The sequence below is a fragment of the Pseudopipra pipra genome, chromosome 2, assembly GCF_036250125.1.
Source record: "Pseudopipra pipra isolate bDixPip1 chromosome 2, bDixPip1.hap1, whole genome shotgun sequence".
Taxonomy (NCBI): Eukaryota; Metazoa; Chordata; class Aves; order Passeriformes; family Pipridae; genus Pseudopipra; species Pseudopipra pipra.
In genome coordinates this window covers 106224349-106235902 of record NC_087550.1, presented here as the reverse complement: position 1 = coordinate 106235902, position 11554 = coordinate 106224349, and the positions used below count along the sequence as shown (strand labels likewise).

At 60.0% G+C, this 11554-nt stretch overlaps 1 protein-coding gene across 1 annotated transcript; it reads left to right on the top strand.

Moving 5' to 3' along the window:
* Positions 1–1058: 1058 nt before the first annotated feature.
* Positions 1059–9129, top strand: ARX (aristaless related homeobox). The gene is made up of 5 exons (XM_064646801.1): positions 1059–1427; positions 2460–3180; positions 4465–4510; positions 6427–6755; positions 7836–9129. Exons 1-5 carry the CDS (start codon positions 1235–1237, stop codon positions 8074–8076), a joined length of 1530 nt encoding a protein of 509 aa, XP_064502871.1. The 5' UTR covers positions 1059–1234; the 3' UTR covers positions 8077–9129.
* Positions 9130–11554: the final 2425 nt, after the last annotated feature.

Genomic DNA, 11554 nt, shown 5'->3' with positions numbered 1-11554 from the left:
AGAACGGCGTTGTGCCCACGCCAGCACGGACACACACACAAACTTGCTTATATTTTCTCTTAATTCTCGCTGGTCAATTAGGAGAAGTCAGATCCGCACGGGAATTGCGGCACGAGCAGGGAGAATGGGGCTGTCTCCGCTCCGGCGCTGGGGGCTGGAAATAACCCGAGCGAGCAGACGGGTTATTTGTGGTCACCGGGAGCAGTTTCTCCGACATGTTTGTGCTTGCGGGAGTCTGGGACCAGGAGCGCATATGTGAGCAGGGGACGCTCAGTAAGCTGTACCGTGCCCATCAAAACTGAGCCCAAACTGCCCAAACGGGGAGCCTGAACTTGTGACCGCTCAACAGGGAGGGAAAAGGAGAGAGCATAAAAAACCCGTCAGAAGTCTTCCGGCCCAGAAACGGCGTTGAAAGCGCCGGTGGAGGGGAGATGCGTGTGCGGTGAAAGACGGAAGCTGTCAGGGCAGGGAGGGGGATGCCGGCCAGCACCGCGCCGGGCTGCGCGCCCTGCCCTACCCGAGGGAAGCTCTCCCCGGCTACCGCATTTCGCTGCGCCAGACCCCGCCGCGCCCTCGCACCTGAAGGCGCTGCCCAGGGGTTTGTTACAGTGAAATCCCGAGCTCGGACACCGGTATTTCAAACGCCGCCTGCGAGCGCGGCGGGTGCGCGCCCCTGCGCGTCCCCGCGCCAGGCCGGCGGCGGAGCCGCCCGCGGGAAAACGCGGCGCGGATTCCCCGGCGGCGCCCACGCCATCCCGCTCAAACATCGCCCAGGGTGAGGGAAGGGGCGGGCAGGGAGCGGGACGCCGTCGGGGCGGGGTGGGGGAGGACGGGGCAAGGCGTTCCACGAAAGCTCCGCCGCCTCCGCCCATCCCGGCCGCCCCCGACGGCTCCCCCGAGCGGGTCCCCGCCGGCTGCCGCCCCCACGGAGCGGGGGCGGGGCGCGGCGGGAGGGGCGGGGCGGGGGGGCAGGGCGGTGACTCGGGGCGGGCGCCGATCCGGGTCGCTCCGAGCCGGGCTTTGCCGGGCGCCGTCTGTCGGCGGCCGCCCGGCCTCCGGCGGGAGCCAATCAGGGGGCGGCTGCCCGCACGTGGAGCCGAGGGGACTCAAGAGCGCCGCGGCCGCCGCTCACTCCCCCCGTGACGGGCGTCCCGGCGGCACCGGGCAGCGCCGCGGGGGCGTCCGCGCCGCCGCTCCCGCCTCGGCCCCACGGCTCGGCCCCGCCGCCGCCGCCATGAGCGGCCCCTACCCGGAGGAGAGCTGCGCCGAGCGCCCCGAGTGCAAAAGTAAATCACCAACTTTGCTGTCCTCCTACTGCATCGACAGCATCCTGGGCCGGCGGAGCCCCTGCAAGGTGCGGCTGCTCGGCACCGCGCCCGCCCTGCCCGCCATCGCCGCTCGCCCCGACACCGACAAGGCCGCGCAAGGTAAGCCCCGCCGCCCCGTTCCGCTCGTCCCATCCATTTTTCCCTGGCGTCGGGCAGGGCCAGCTCTGTCTCCCCTCCCCGCACAGCCCGCGGCTCGGCCCCGCTCCCCGCCCGCACCGCACGGCCGGGCGCGGCCTCGGAGCTGCGGCCGCCGTTATCCCGTTACCGTGCTTGTTGGCGGCTGCTGTGCTGCCAGGGAGCGCGGCCGGAGCCGTGCCCGGAATTCAGTCCTTCTGGGGGGATATCGGATACCGGCGCTTTAGGCTTCTCTTGCTTTCGATGTAGATTTAATTTTTTAATTTAAAATAAATCGGTGCGAGCTGAGATTTGTGGTCGCTCGTTCGCCTTAGACCTGTACCGAGTCTCGGCGAGCGAGCTGGGGCCGCGCCCGGCAGGAGCAGGCGGTGAACACGGGGCGCCGGCAGCCGCCGCCCTCGGCCCGAAGTTGGTAGCAGCCCCCTCCGGGGCCGCGGAGAGCCCGGCTGGGGAGCTCCCGCGGGCGGCCTCGCTCCCGCTTTACCGGCGTACACAGGCGGGCGGGATTCTTTCCTCCAAAAGCAAAGCCAGACTTTGGGAGTGTGGGGAGACGATAGGAGGGGGAACAAAACAAAAAAAAGCCATTGAAGGAACCCCGGGCCGCCAGGGCTGCCCCGCCGTTCGGGATGGGGTCCGGCGCTGGCCGCTGTCGGAGAGGGGCCGGCGCAGGCCCGGGGCTGCCCGAGCCGCCGGAGCCTATCCCGCCTCTGAGCGGGGCGCTGGGCCGGGCTCTGCGGCCGGGAGCAATTTCTTCTCAGGCCGGGAGCAGGGGCTGGTCTGAGGAACGGGTTAAGAGGGGGTCTTACCACCGTACGGGATGGAAAATGATGCCCGAAAGGTGGCTGCGGGACTAGGATCTCGCCCTGGGCTCTTCGCCCAGATCCTGCTGACCGTGTCTCTCTTTTCCTTTCTCTTTTTCCTCCGCACCCTTCTCTCCCCAACACCTGCCCACTCCGTCCGACTGCTGCGGCCGCCTACGCCACTCTCCTGGCTCAGGGTCCCCTAAGGGCAGCCCCCCTTTCGAGCCGGCCGAGCTGCACCTTCCCCCCAAACTGCGCCGACTCTACGGGCCAGGCGGGGGCCGGCTGCTGCCGCCGCGGGCGGCGGGGCCGCGGGGGGACCGGCCCGAGGGGCGACCGGAGGGGGGCGCCGGCCCCGTGCCCGCCGCCGCCCCGTGGGACACGCTGAAGATCAGCCAGGCGCCCCAGGTCAGCATCAGCCGCAGCAAGAGCTACCGCGAAAACGCGCCCTTCGTGGCGCCGCCGCCCGCCCGGGACGAGCTGGGCAGCCCCGCTGCTCACGTCGAGGAGCGGCCGGGCCCTGCCGCGCCGGCCGCCGAGGAGGAAGAGGAGGAGGAGGACGAAGAGATGCTGGAAGAGGAGGAGGACGAGGAGGAAGATGAGCTGGAAGACGACGAGGAGGAGGAGCTGCTGGGCGAGGACGGCGGGGGGCTGCTGAAGGATGCCCGCCGGGGCGCGGCCGCAGCCCCCGGGGCGGAGGGCGGGGATCTGTCCCCCAAGGAGGAGCTGCTGCTGCACCCCGAGGACGGCGAGGGCAAAGACGGCGAGGAGAGCGTCTGCCTCTCGGCCGGCAGCGACTCCGAGGAGGGGCTGCTCAAGAGGAAGCAGCGCCGCTACCGCACCACCTTCACTAGCTACCAGCTGGAGGAGCTGGAGAGGGCCTTCCAGAAAACCCACTACCCCGATGTCTTCACCAGGTACCGGCGCCGGAGCCTCGGCCGAGCGCGGAGAGGGCGAGCCCCGGGGGGACGGGACGGGGCCGCAGTGCGTGTGCTGCACCCCTGTCTCCAAACCGACCCCGAGGGTGAATCCTGCCTCGGGCACCCTCGGGCTGGGAGGAGACAGGGAACATTGCCGGGCTCCGGAGGGACTCAAGCCGGCAGCGCCCGGGCAGGCCCGCCTGAAGGCCGCCGCCGGGGGCTATTTTTACCCCCTGCCCACCCCTCCTCTTACCGCGGCTGCCGCCGGGATCGGTTACGCGCTCCTCGTGGGCTGGAGCCTGGCCCGACCCGGGGAAGCCCCGGCAGGGGCACAGATCAAAGCGCCGCTGCCTAAAAATACTGGCCTGGCACGTCGGGGCCTCTCGCTGCCCGGAGCCGCCTCCGAGGAGCCCCGCGGGGCCCGGCTCGACTCTGTCCGCACTTTCGGGGTCATTTTTCCGTTGAGAATGGGAGCTCGGTGGCGGTGGGTCTGGCCGCCGGCTGTTCTGCGGAAAGTGCAGGCAGGAAGGGAGGCAGAGCCGCCAGCCCCCTCCCTGCGCTGCCCTAAAACTGCAGCTCCCCCCTCCCGCGTTAAGGCCAGAGGGGGGCTGAGTCCCCAGAGCTGCCCTTTTCGATCACGGAGATCCTCCCCGCTTCTCGTTTGTTTTGCCCGGGAAGGAGAGGGGGGATGTTGGGGCAGGAGTGTCCGCGGGGGCGTTTTGTTGCCCGGACCTCGAAGCCGCGCATCGCCCGCGGGTCTCACCTCGGGGCACTGCCTGGCCCCGGCCTCGGGAGCGGCTGCCCGGGCTGTGTAGAAACATACTGCGCTTTTTTTCGTTGGTATTTTTTACGGCTTTGGCTTTTTCGCTGGTGTCTTTTACGGCTTTGGCTTTTTCTCCGGGGCTTTTCACACCCGGCGGGCGGCCGTGTCCTGGTTACGCTGGGAATGCTCCTCTCTCGGGCACAGAGCTGATGAGCGATTTTCCAGCGCCTTAGTATTTTCCGATTTGCCTTAATTGCGGCAACGCGAATCGCAGTGTGGGGCTGCCCAGCTGCTGTCCGTCCCCTACACCGCGGCTTGCGGTGGGGACCGGCCAAATTTGGGGAGCGGTGGGGAGGGGGTTCCAAAACCCGAGAGTCCCGAGTGACGCCCAGCTCGGTGGCGACAGGGACAGGCGGTATCCGCCCGCGGCCTGGCTCCGCTTCCCCTGGGCACCGGGATTTTGGGCGCGGAAGCCTCGGGGTGCCCCGGGCTGACGGCGGCGTGTGTGTCTCCCCCAGGGAGGAGCTGGCCATGAGGCTCGATCTGACCGAAGCCCGAGTGCAGGTGAGTGGCGGCGGCGGGACCGGGACGGGCGCGTCCCTCGGCAGTGCCCGGGAGGAGAGTGGCCCCGGCCCCTGCAGGGCCGAGCTATCGGCTGGCGAAAACCCGTGTCATTAAAACTCAGGGCCCCCACGGGGCTTCGGTTGTTAGAGACCCGCTCGGCCGCAAGTCGGGTATTTGGCTGCCATCAAATCTCCAATCGGGCTTCATAAAAGCCCACTTAGTGCTAGAACAAACAGGGCCATTTGAAGGCGAAATGTTGTTTGATTTCCTCTCCGGCTGCACAAGGAGCTGGCTAATGCTATTTGATTTCCCATTTTTGATAGCAATAAGCCTGCATTGATCTAATAGTGAGTGAGTGCAATGCTATTAAAGGTGTTTGCCGCCCCATACCAGAGAGCATTTCCCAACCCGGGTCTCATAACCAAAGAGACGATAAACATTGGGATGCCCTGATTGCCAACAGAAAACAGATGTCTCTGGGTTTGAAGCTGAGCAAATCACTTTACAGTTAAAATCGGGCGCTGATAAAGCATAATAAATTCCATATGGCTCATTTAATACACAACAGCTTCTTGCATTAGAGGGGCTAATGATGAGATTTGTCCCCTCCTTTCTGTTGACACATTTCTCCATTGTCAAACAGAGATGTGACAGCAAATCAGTATTTTCAGCTCAGGGGAACAAGTCGTGGGAAAGTTAAATAACTTTTTTAAAAGAAAGACACCCCCTTTCTCTCTCCTCTATTCATGGCAGAAGATGTAATTAAGTGAATATGAATTATGAGAGTCCCTTCGTTTACCTTTGGGCGTACTCAGACTTATTAATTCAATAAGGGGGAATTGTAGCGAGGACAGCTTGCTAATTGAGTTTTAGCGGGGAGAGACGCTCCCTCCATGCCAGGCTGTTGCCTTCCCCGCGAACGCAATGCCTCTTCCTCGTGGGTACCCAGATGGGAGTGCGTGGAGATCAGTTCTCACTGAACAACTGCACGGAGAGACCCACAGCACTGTTGCCTTTCTCTCTTCCCGGAGAGAAGGGTTCTCACGCTGAGCTTATAAAACTCAGCCTAATGGGGAAAACTCAGTCCACACTTGCCCCAAAAGATTTACAAACGTCTGTCTCTCTCTAAGTCTCCTTCTCTTTAGGTGTGTGTGATGATCGCACACTTGGTTATTAAGGGAATACTTTATTTTCCTTTGAAATGCGGTATTTTTTCCTCTACCTCTCTGCTGGTTTAAGCCCGTATTAGTTCACGATTGTTGCTTTGTGGGAGAGGTAAAAGAGAGAAAGGACGGCAGTGCCGTGGCACCCTAACTAACTTTCATAAAATAGATCCTAAAAGGGGAGCCTAGAAGGCTATATTTGCTACTTTGGTTGATGTCTGAAACGAAGAAATAGTTTTTGAGACAGTGAAATTCACGATTTTTTCCCTCTCTTTAAATCTGAAGGGGGGAAAAAAAAAGTACGCTTCCCAAACGATATAATTTGTAAATATGCTCTTTAGAGAAAAAAAAAGCGGTGTGAGTGTGGAATAATTCCCGCATAGTCCCCTTGGGAAATCGTATTCCTGCTGTTGCAGTGCTGGGGGAGCCGCCCCCGGCGCCGACAGCTGCCCCGCACCGCCGACCTGCCACGAACGGGTGTGGAGGTGCGGAACTGCTGCGCCCCTGCGGGAGCCAGGGCTCGGGGCAGGGCCGGGGGATCACCGAGAGCTCCGGCGTGGGTCGGCACCGCCCAGAGCTGCAGCGCGGCTCTGATACGCGTGTATCCCGCGGGCCGGCCCCTTTTTGGGGTGCCCCCGCTTTGGGGGCTGCGGAGGAGCGGGCGTCGTCGGGCCGGTGCGGGGCTCCTGCGCGGCTCGCCCCGCCGAGGGCGCGGGCAGGCGTATTAAAACCGGTCTTTCTTTTGGCTTTCAGGTATGGTTCCAGAACCGTAGGGCTAAGTGGCGGAAGAGGGAAAAGGCTGGGGCTCAGACACACCCCCCAGGTTTGCCTTTCCCTGGTCCCCTGTCAGCAACTCACCCCCTCAGTCCATACCTTGATGCTAGTCCTTTCCCTCCTCATCACCCAGCTCTAGACTCCGCCTGGACCGCCGCCGCCGCCGCGGCCGCCGCCTTTCCCAGCCTGCCGCCGCCGCCCCCCGGCTCCGCGGCGCTGCCCCCCGGCGGGACCCCGCTCGGCCTCGGCACCTTCCTGGGCGCGGCCGTGTTCCGCCACCCTGCCTTCATCAGCCCCGCCTTCGGCAGGTACCGCCCGCCCACGCGCGACCCGGCACCGGGGGGGCCCTCCGGGCGGGGGTGGCGGCGGCTCCGGGGCCGGACCGCGGGGGCACCGCGGCGTTATCGCGGAGGGATCTCAGCCCCACGCGGGACCCGCCGCGCGCGGCCGCCCCGGCGTTCGAACTTGGAGCGCTCGGCATCCGGCGCCGATTGGGCGCCGCGCGGGTCACGTGCTCCCGTCCCGGCCTCCTATTGGGCGAGGGCGGCCCTCGCGCCCGCCCCCCGCGCGGCCGCGGGTGCCCCGTGGGGGCGGACGGGCCCGGCCATGGCGGCGGCGGGAGCACGGGCAGTCCCGCGGGGCAGGGGCGCGGCAGGGGCCCCGCGGAAACCGGTGCTCCCACGCAGACACTAAATTGTTGCGTGGGTTGCCCAACGTGCACGCGTGGCCTCTGCTTTGCCAGGGGTGGCAAGAGTTGCTGGTGTTTGGCCGTTTGGGGTGAACAGAAGCTGTGACATCCCCGGCGCCGTGAGCGCCTCCGGCCGAGGGTGTCCGTCAGGAGCGAATTTTTAGCTGTGGGCGTAAGCGGGGCCGAGCAGCTTCCACGGGTTCTTGTCGGGTCGAGCTCCCGTGGGCTCCGCGTTCCTCCACGCGAAGCGTCCGCGGCCGAAGCCGGGGAACCCCCAGGCAGTGCCGGCAGAGCTGCCGCGGAGCCGCGGCCGCCCCGTCGGGGCGCAGAGCGGGGCGCTGGGGCAGGCGGAGGGCGAAGGACCCGGCTAACGGAACGTTGCCTTCCCAGCACCGGGGTTTCCCTTTTTTTATTTTTTTTTTTTCTCTCCCTAGGGAGAAACCCCCCTCGCATCCCCCTCTCTGCCGGCTGTACCCCCCGGGAACACAAGGCGGGGAGGACCAGCCTCAGCGATTTTTCCTCTTTTTTTTTTTTTTTTTTTTTTTTATTTTCCCCCACAAAACTATCTTTTTCATCCCCGGCGTCGGGTATTCCCAGCGAGTCTCTGTCTCCGCCGCGTCCCCGCCTGGCGGGGAGGAGGCGAGCGGGGCCATGCGGTCCCCGGCTCGGCGGTGACGGCCCGTCTGTGCTTCCCTTGCAGGCTCTTTTCCACCATGTCCCCCCTGGGCAGCGCCTCCAGCGCCGCGGCCCTGCTGCGGCAGCCGGCGCCGGCCGCCGAGGGCGCGGTGGGTTCGGCGGGGCTGGGGGATCCGGCCAGCGCCGCCGCCGACCGGCGGGCATCCAGCATCGCCGCCCTGCGGCTGAAGGCCAAGGAACACGCCGCCCAGCTCACCCAGCTCAACATCCTCCCCGGCAACAGCACGGGGAAAGAGGTGTGCTAAGGCATGGCCGCCGTCCGCGGGGTTCGGGTTAGGTTTGGGGTATTTTTTAGAGGGGGAGAGGGGAAAAAAGAGAGAGAGGGGGAGAAAAGAGGAGAGTAAGTACGCGAATCAATAAAGGTCACCTCAGACAGCACGAATCAAGACCAAACGGGAGGAAAAAATAGTAACGATTTTTTAAAAAAGAGGACCAGCAGCTGAGACTGTGGTGGGTTCTCGGTTTAGGAACTTGGAGACAGCGAGCACCTCTCGCATCACACGAGTGAACCGACACTTGCAAGCTCCTGAATAAGTAACTCCTTGGCTGGTACATTTCTTAAATGTACGACGTGTCCATTTCCTCTCTGAACACTAAGGGGGGGGGAAAGTAAAAAAAAAAAAAAAAAAAAAAAAAAGCCCTAATAAAAGTTACTATATACTAGCGTTTCATACACTAAATATTTTTCCTTCTGTTTATCTGGCAAGAAAAAAAAAAAAACAAATAGAATTGTAATTAAGAAAGAGAAAAAAAAAGATAGAGAAGCAAAGAGGAGGGGAAAGCTGTCCCCATCTTCTTAAAATAACATCCTAGAAAGTTCAGTTGATTTGTTAGAAGCGCTGGAAAACTATTTTACATGTTGGTGCAACGAGCTGCATATGCTAACCAAGGATGCTGCCAGTGCAGACTGAAAGTAAATTTGATGCTGTAAGATAACCAGTGCACTTAAGAGAAAGGGTATATCTTTTTCTTGTTATATTCTTTATCACTACACCAACCAAGGTTTTTATATCAAACCAAAGGGAAATACACTGCTAGAATATGGACTGTTTAAGTCACTAAACTGTGATTATTGATTCTGTACATACCATTGTTATAAAAAAGAACAGAGCTTTGTATATTTGAAATGTTATAAAACAATTGCACTCAGTGTAGTGTTGTAAAAGTTTGTCATTCTGTAGATTCTTACTGTGTTGTAGATATAATAGGGTTCCTAGACAAATATTTATGTACAAACCCTTTATTTAACTTATTAACTGTAGAGGTTTCTGAAACCCTCAAGAGGCGATGGTACAGTACTTTTTCGTGTAATGTCGTTATTGTTAACACTTTTCCTTGCTATCCGGTGGAGAAGTGCCACGTTCAGAAAAAAATAAACAAAAATATATGTTTAACAAAAAAAAAAAAAAAAAAAAGGAACAAAAGAAAAAGCAAAAAGCCCGGTCCTTGCGGGGGCTGCAGGGCCACCGGGGCCGGGGGCGCCCAGGGCTCAGCCCCGCCGGGCCGGCCGGGGGCTGCGCTCCGCCAACCCCGCCGCCGGGGAGCCCCCCACGGGGTTTGGGTGGGCGAGGGTCGCTCGGTCGCGGTCGACGGCCAGAGTTTAGGCGGGGTGGAAACGAGGTGCCGGCGGCCCCGTTCGCCAGGGGATTTGCAGATCGCGGGGTCCGGAGGGGCACCCACGGCTGTACTGCCCACGCGCTGCCGTGGACACCGTGGCGTGTCCCCCCTGCCCCACCCCGCAGTGCGCTGGGGTCACCTCTCGGTGCCAGCGACTCCACCGCGCGGGAAACCGCCCCACGCACACTCGGCAACTTCCCGGGCGGGGACGGGGCAGTCCCTGACTCCGCCGCTGCTGAAAGCCGAGGGCGGGGGGAGAAAAATGGGAATTTTGGGGAGCGCTTTGCTTGTCTCTCCTGCACCTTTGGGGTCAAAAAAGTTTCTACGCGCCTGCCACTACTTTCTTCCGGAGATGAACTTCCTTTTTCTTTTATTCCCCTTTGGGTGTTATTTTTTTTCTCTCCTTCTTTTCTCTTTCTTTTTTTTTTTTTTTTTTTTTTTGTTTGGTTTGGGTTTTTTTGTTTGTTTGTTTCTAAATTTCTTTTTTGGACGCAGCGCTCTCGTGTGCCTCTTCCACGGAGCAGGGGCCGAGATGCGTGAAGTGCCCCGGCCGCACGCCCCGCGCCCCTTCCCGGTCCCGATGAGTCCTGGTCCGCCCGGCCAAGCCCTGACCCCCGACGGCCGCAGGTGTGGGGCCGGACCGGAGCGCCAGGGTGTAGGGAATTTTGGGGGTGATTTGGTCTAGTCGCGGCAGCCCTCCACAACGGCGGGCCGGGGCCGGAGAAGAGCCCCCCCCGGGCTGGGCGAACGGAGGGGGCTCGTCCCGGCCCGGCGGGGCGATCCCGGCTCCGGAAGCCGCCGACCGGGAAGTGCCGCCGGAGCGAGCATCGCGCGTGGGAGCCTGCCGCGACCCTTACCCGCAGCCCCCCCTTTCCACCCACGGCATTTCGCATCCCACACCCCCAACCCCGCCCGCCCCCAGCCGTATTTTTGAGTTCTAAAACCCACCATAGGCGCGAAAAAATTTTATGGGAAAAATAAGGCTTGTTCCCTGGACGTTATTAACAGTGCAGACTGAAATATACATTTTTGCCTTAAAGAAAAGGGAATCATTATCAAGCCATTAGGCATTAAGAAATGTCATTCAGTCATTTTTATTCATTCCGCTGAAATCTTCGTAAAAGCCCGAATCATACTTCTGCAAGCAGCAATTTTGTTAATCCAGGGGGTTATTACTCTGGTCCCTTATTAGGATCTATACTGCTGCCAAGCAATCCTATAACCTTCTCAAAAGAAGTTTACCTCCGTGTTATAAAACCAGTAGTGGTATTTATACTGTGCAATAATTAGTGTATTACCTGAATCCACTAACAGGTTCATTTTATCTCCGCACAAAACCCCTAGTCTGCTTATAGAAAGCTTGTGCCTCCTTTGGTGCTGTTAAAGTGGTGAAAGAGTGAATGAAGGCTGGTAGCACTTTCTCCTTTCGCCGTGCCTTAATTCCCATCTCTTTTTGCTCTCATCCAATTAGTGCAGTGTATTAAGCGGTTTATCATCTCATAGTCAGCTATTGAGAGAAACAAGGCGAACACTTTGCAATAGAGCCTGCTCTCCTTTGACACCCTCAGGTACTTACATATTCCACTGTGCTATGAATAATAGAGGAAGAATAGAGCGCTAATTCCCTCATCAAAGAATGCCTTGTCTGCTGCTTTGCTCAACAACACCATTCTGATCAAAAGAAAAGCAATAAAGCTTAGCATAACAAAACGAAACCTACTTATTAGCTTAGTGGTTAAATTAATGCAGAGCCGCTGCTATTCAAAACCAAGGTTTGAAAACAGCCTCCAACAACCTGATAATGCTGCCTTCGGGATGAAGGAATTTTAATCTGAAATTTGAAGCTGGCACAGATGAGTTAATCTATTAAACTGCTATAAGGAGGGTGCGGGAGAACTATTCAATTAAGGCACATTTAAGGTGCTCTGCAGAAGACGGGGAAGGATGTGAAGGGGAAGATGTGCTCTGCTTCGGCCTTAGAAAACTGCCTTTGGCGGCGAAAAGAGGAATTTTGGCACAGCAGCAACCGTGTTTGCAGATGGGAATTGTTTTTCATATCGCATATGTCATCAGCAAAACCTGGCCACCGGCTCCATATATCAACAC

Coding starts and splice junctions, on each gene's coding strand:
- ARX (XM_064646801.1), top strand. CDS start 1,235: ATGAGCGGCCCCTACCCGGAGGAGAGCTGCGCCGAGCGCCCCGAGTGC. Junction 1,428..2,459: donor CACCGACAAGGCCGCGCAAG/GTAAGCCCCGCC, acceptor CTCCTGGCTCAG/GGTCCCCTAAGGGCAGCCCC. Junction 6,756..7,835: donor ATCAGCCCCGCCTTCGGCAG/GTACCGCCCGCC, acceptor CTTCCCTTGCAG/GCTCTTTTCCACCATGTCCC.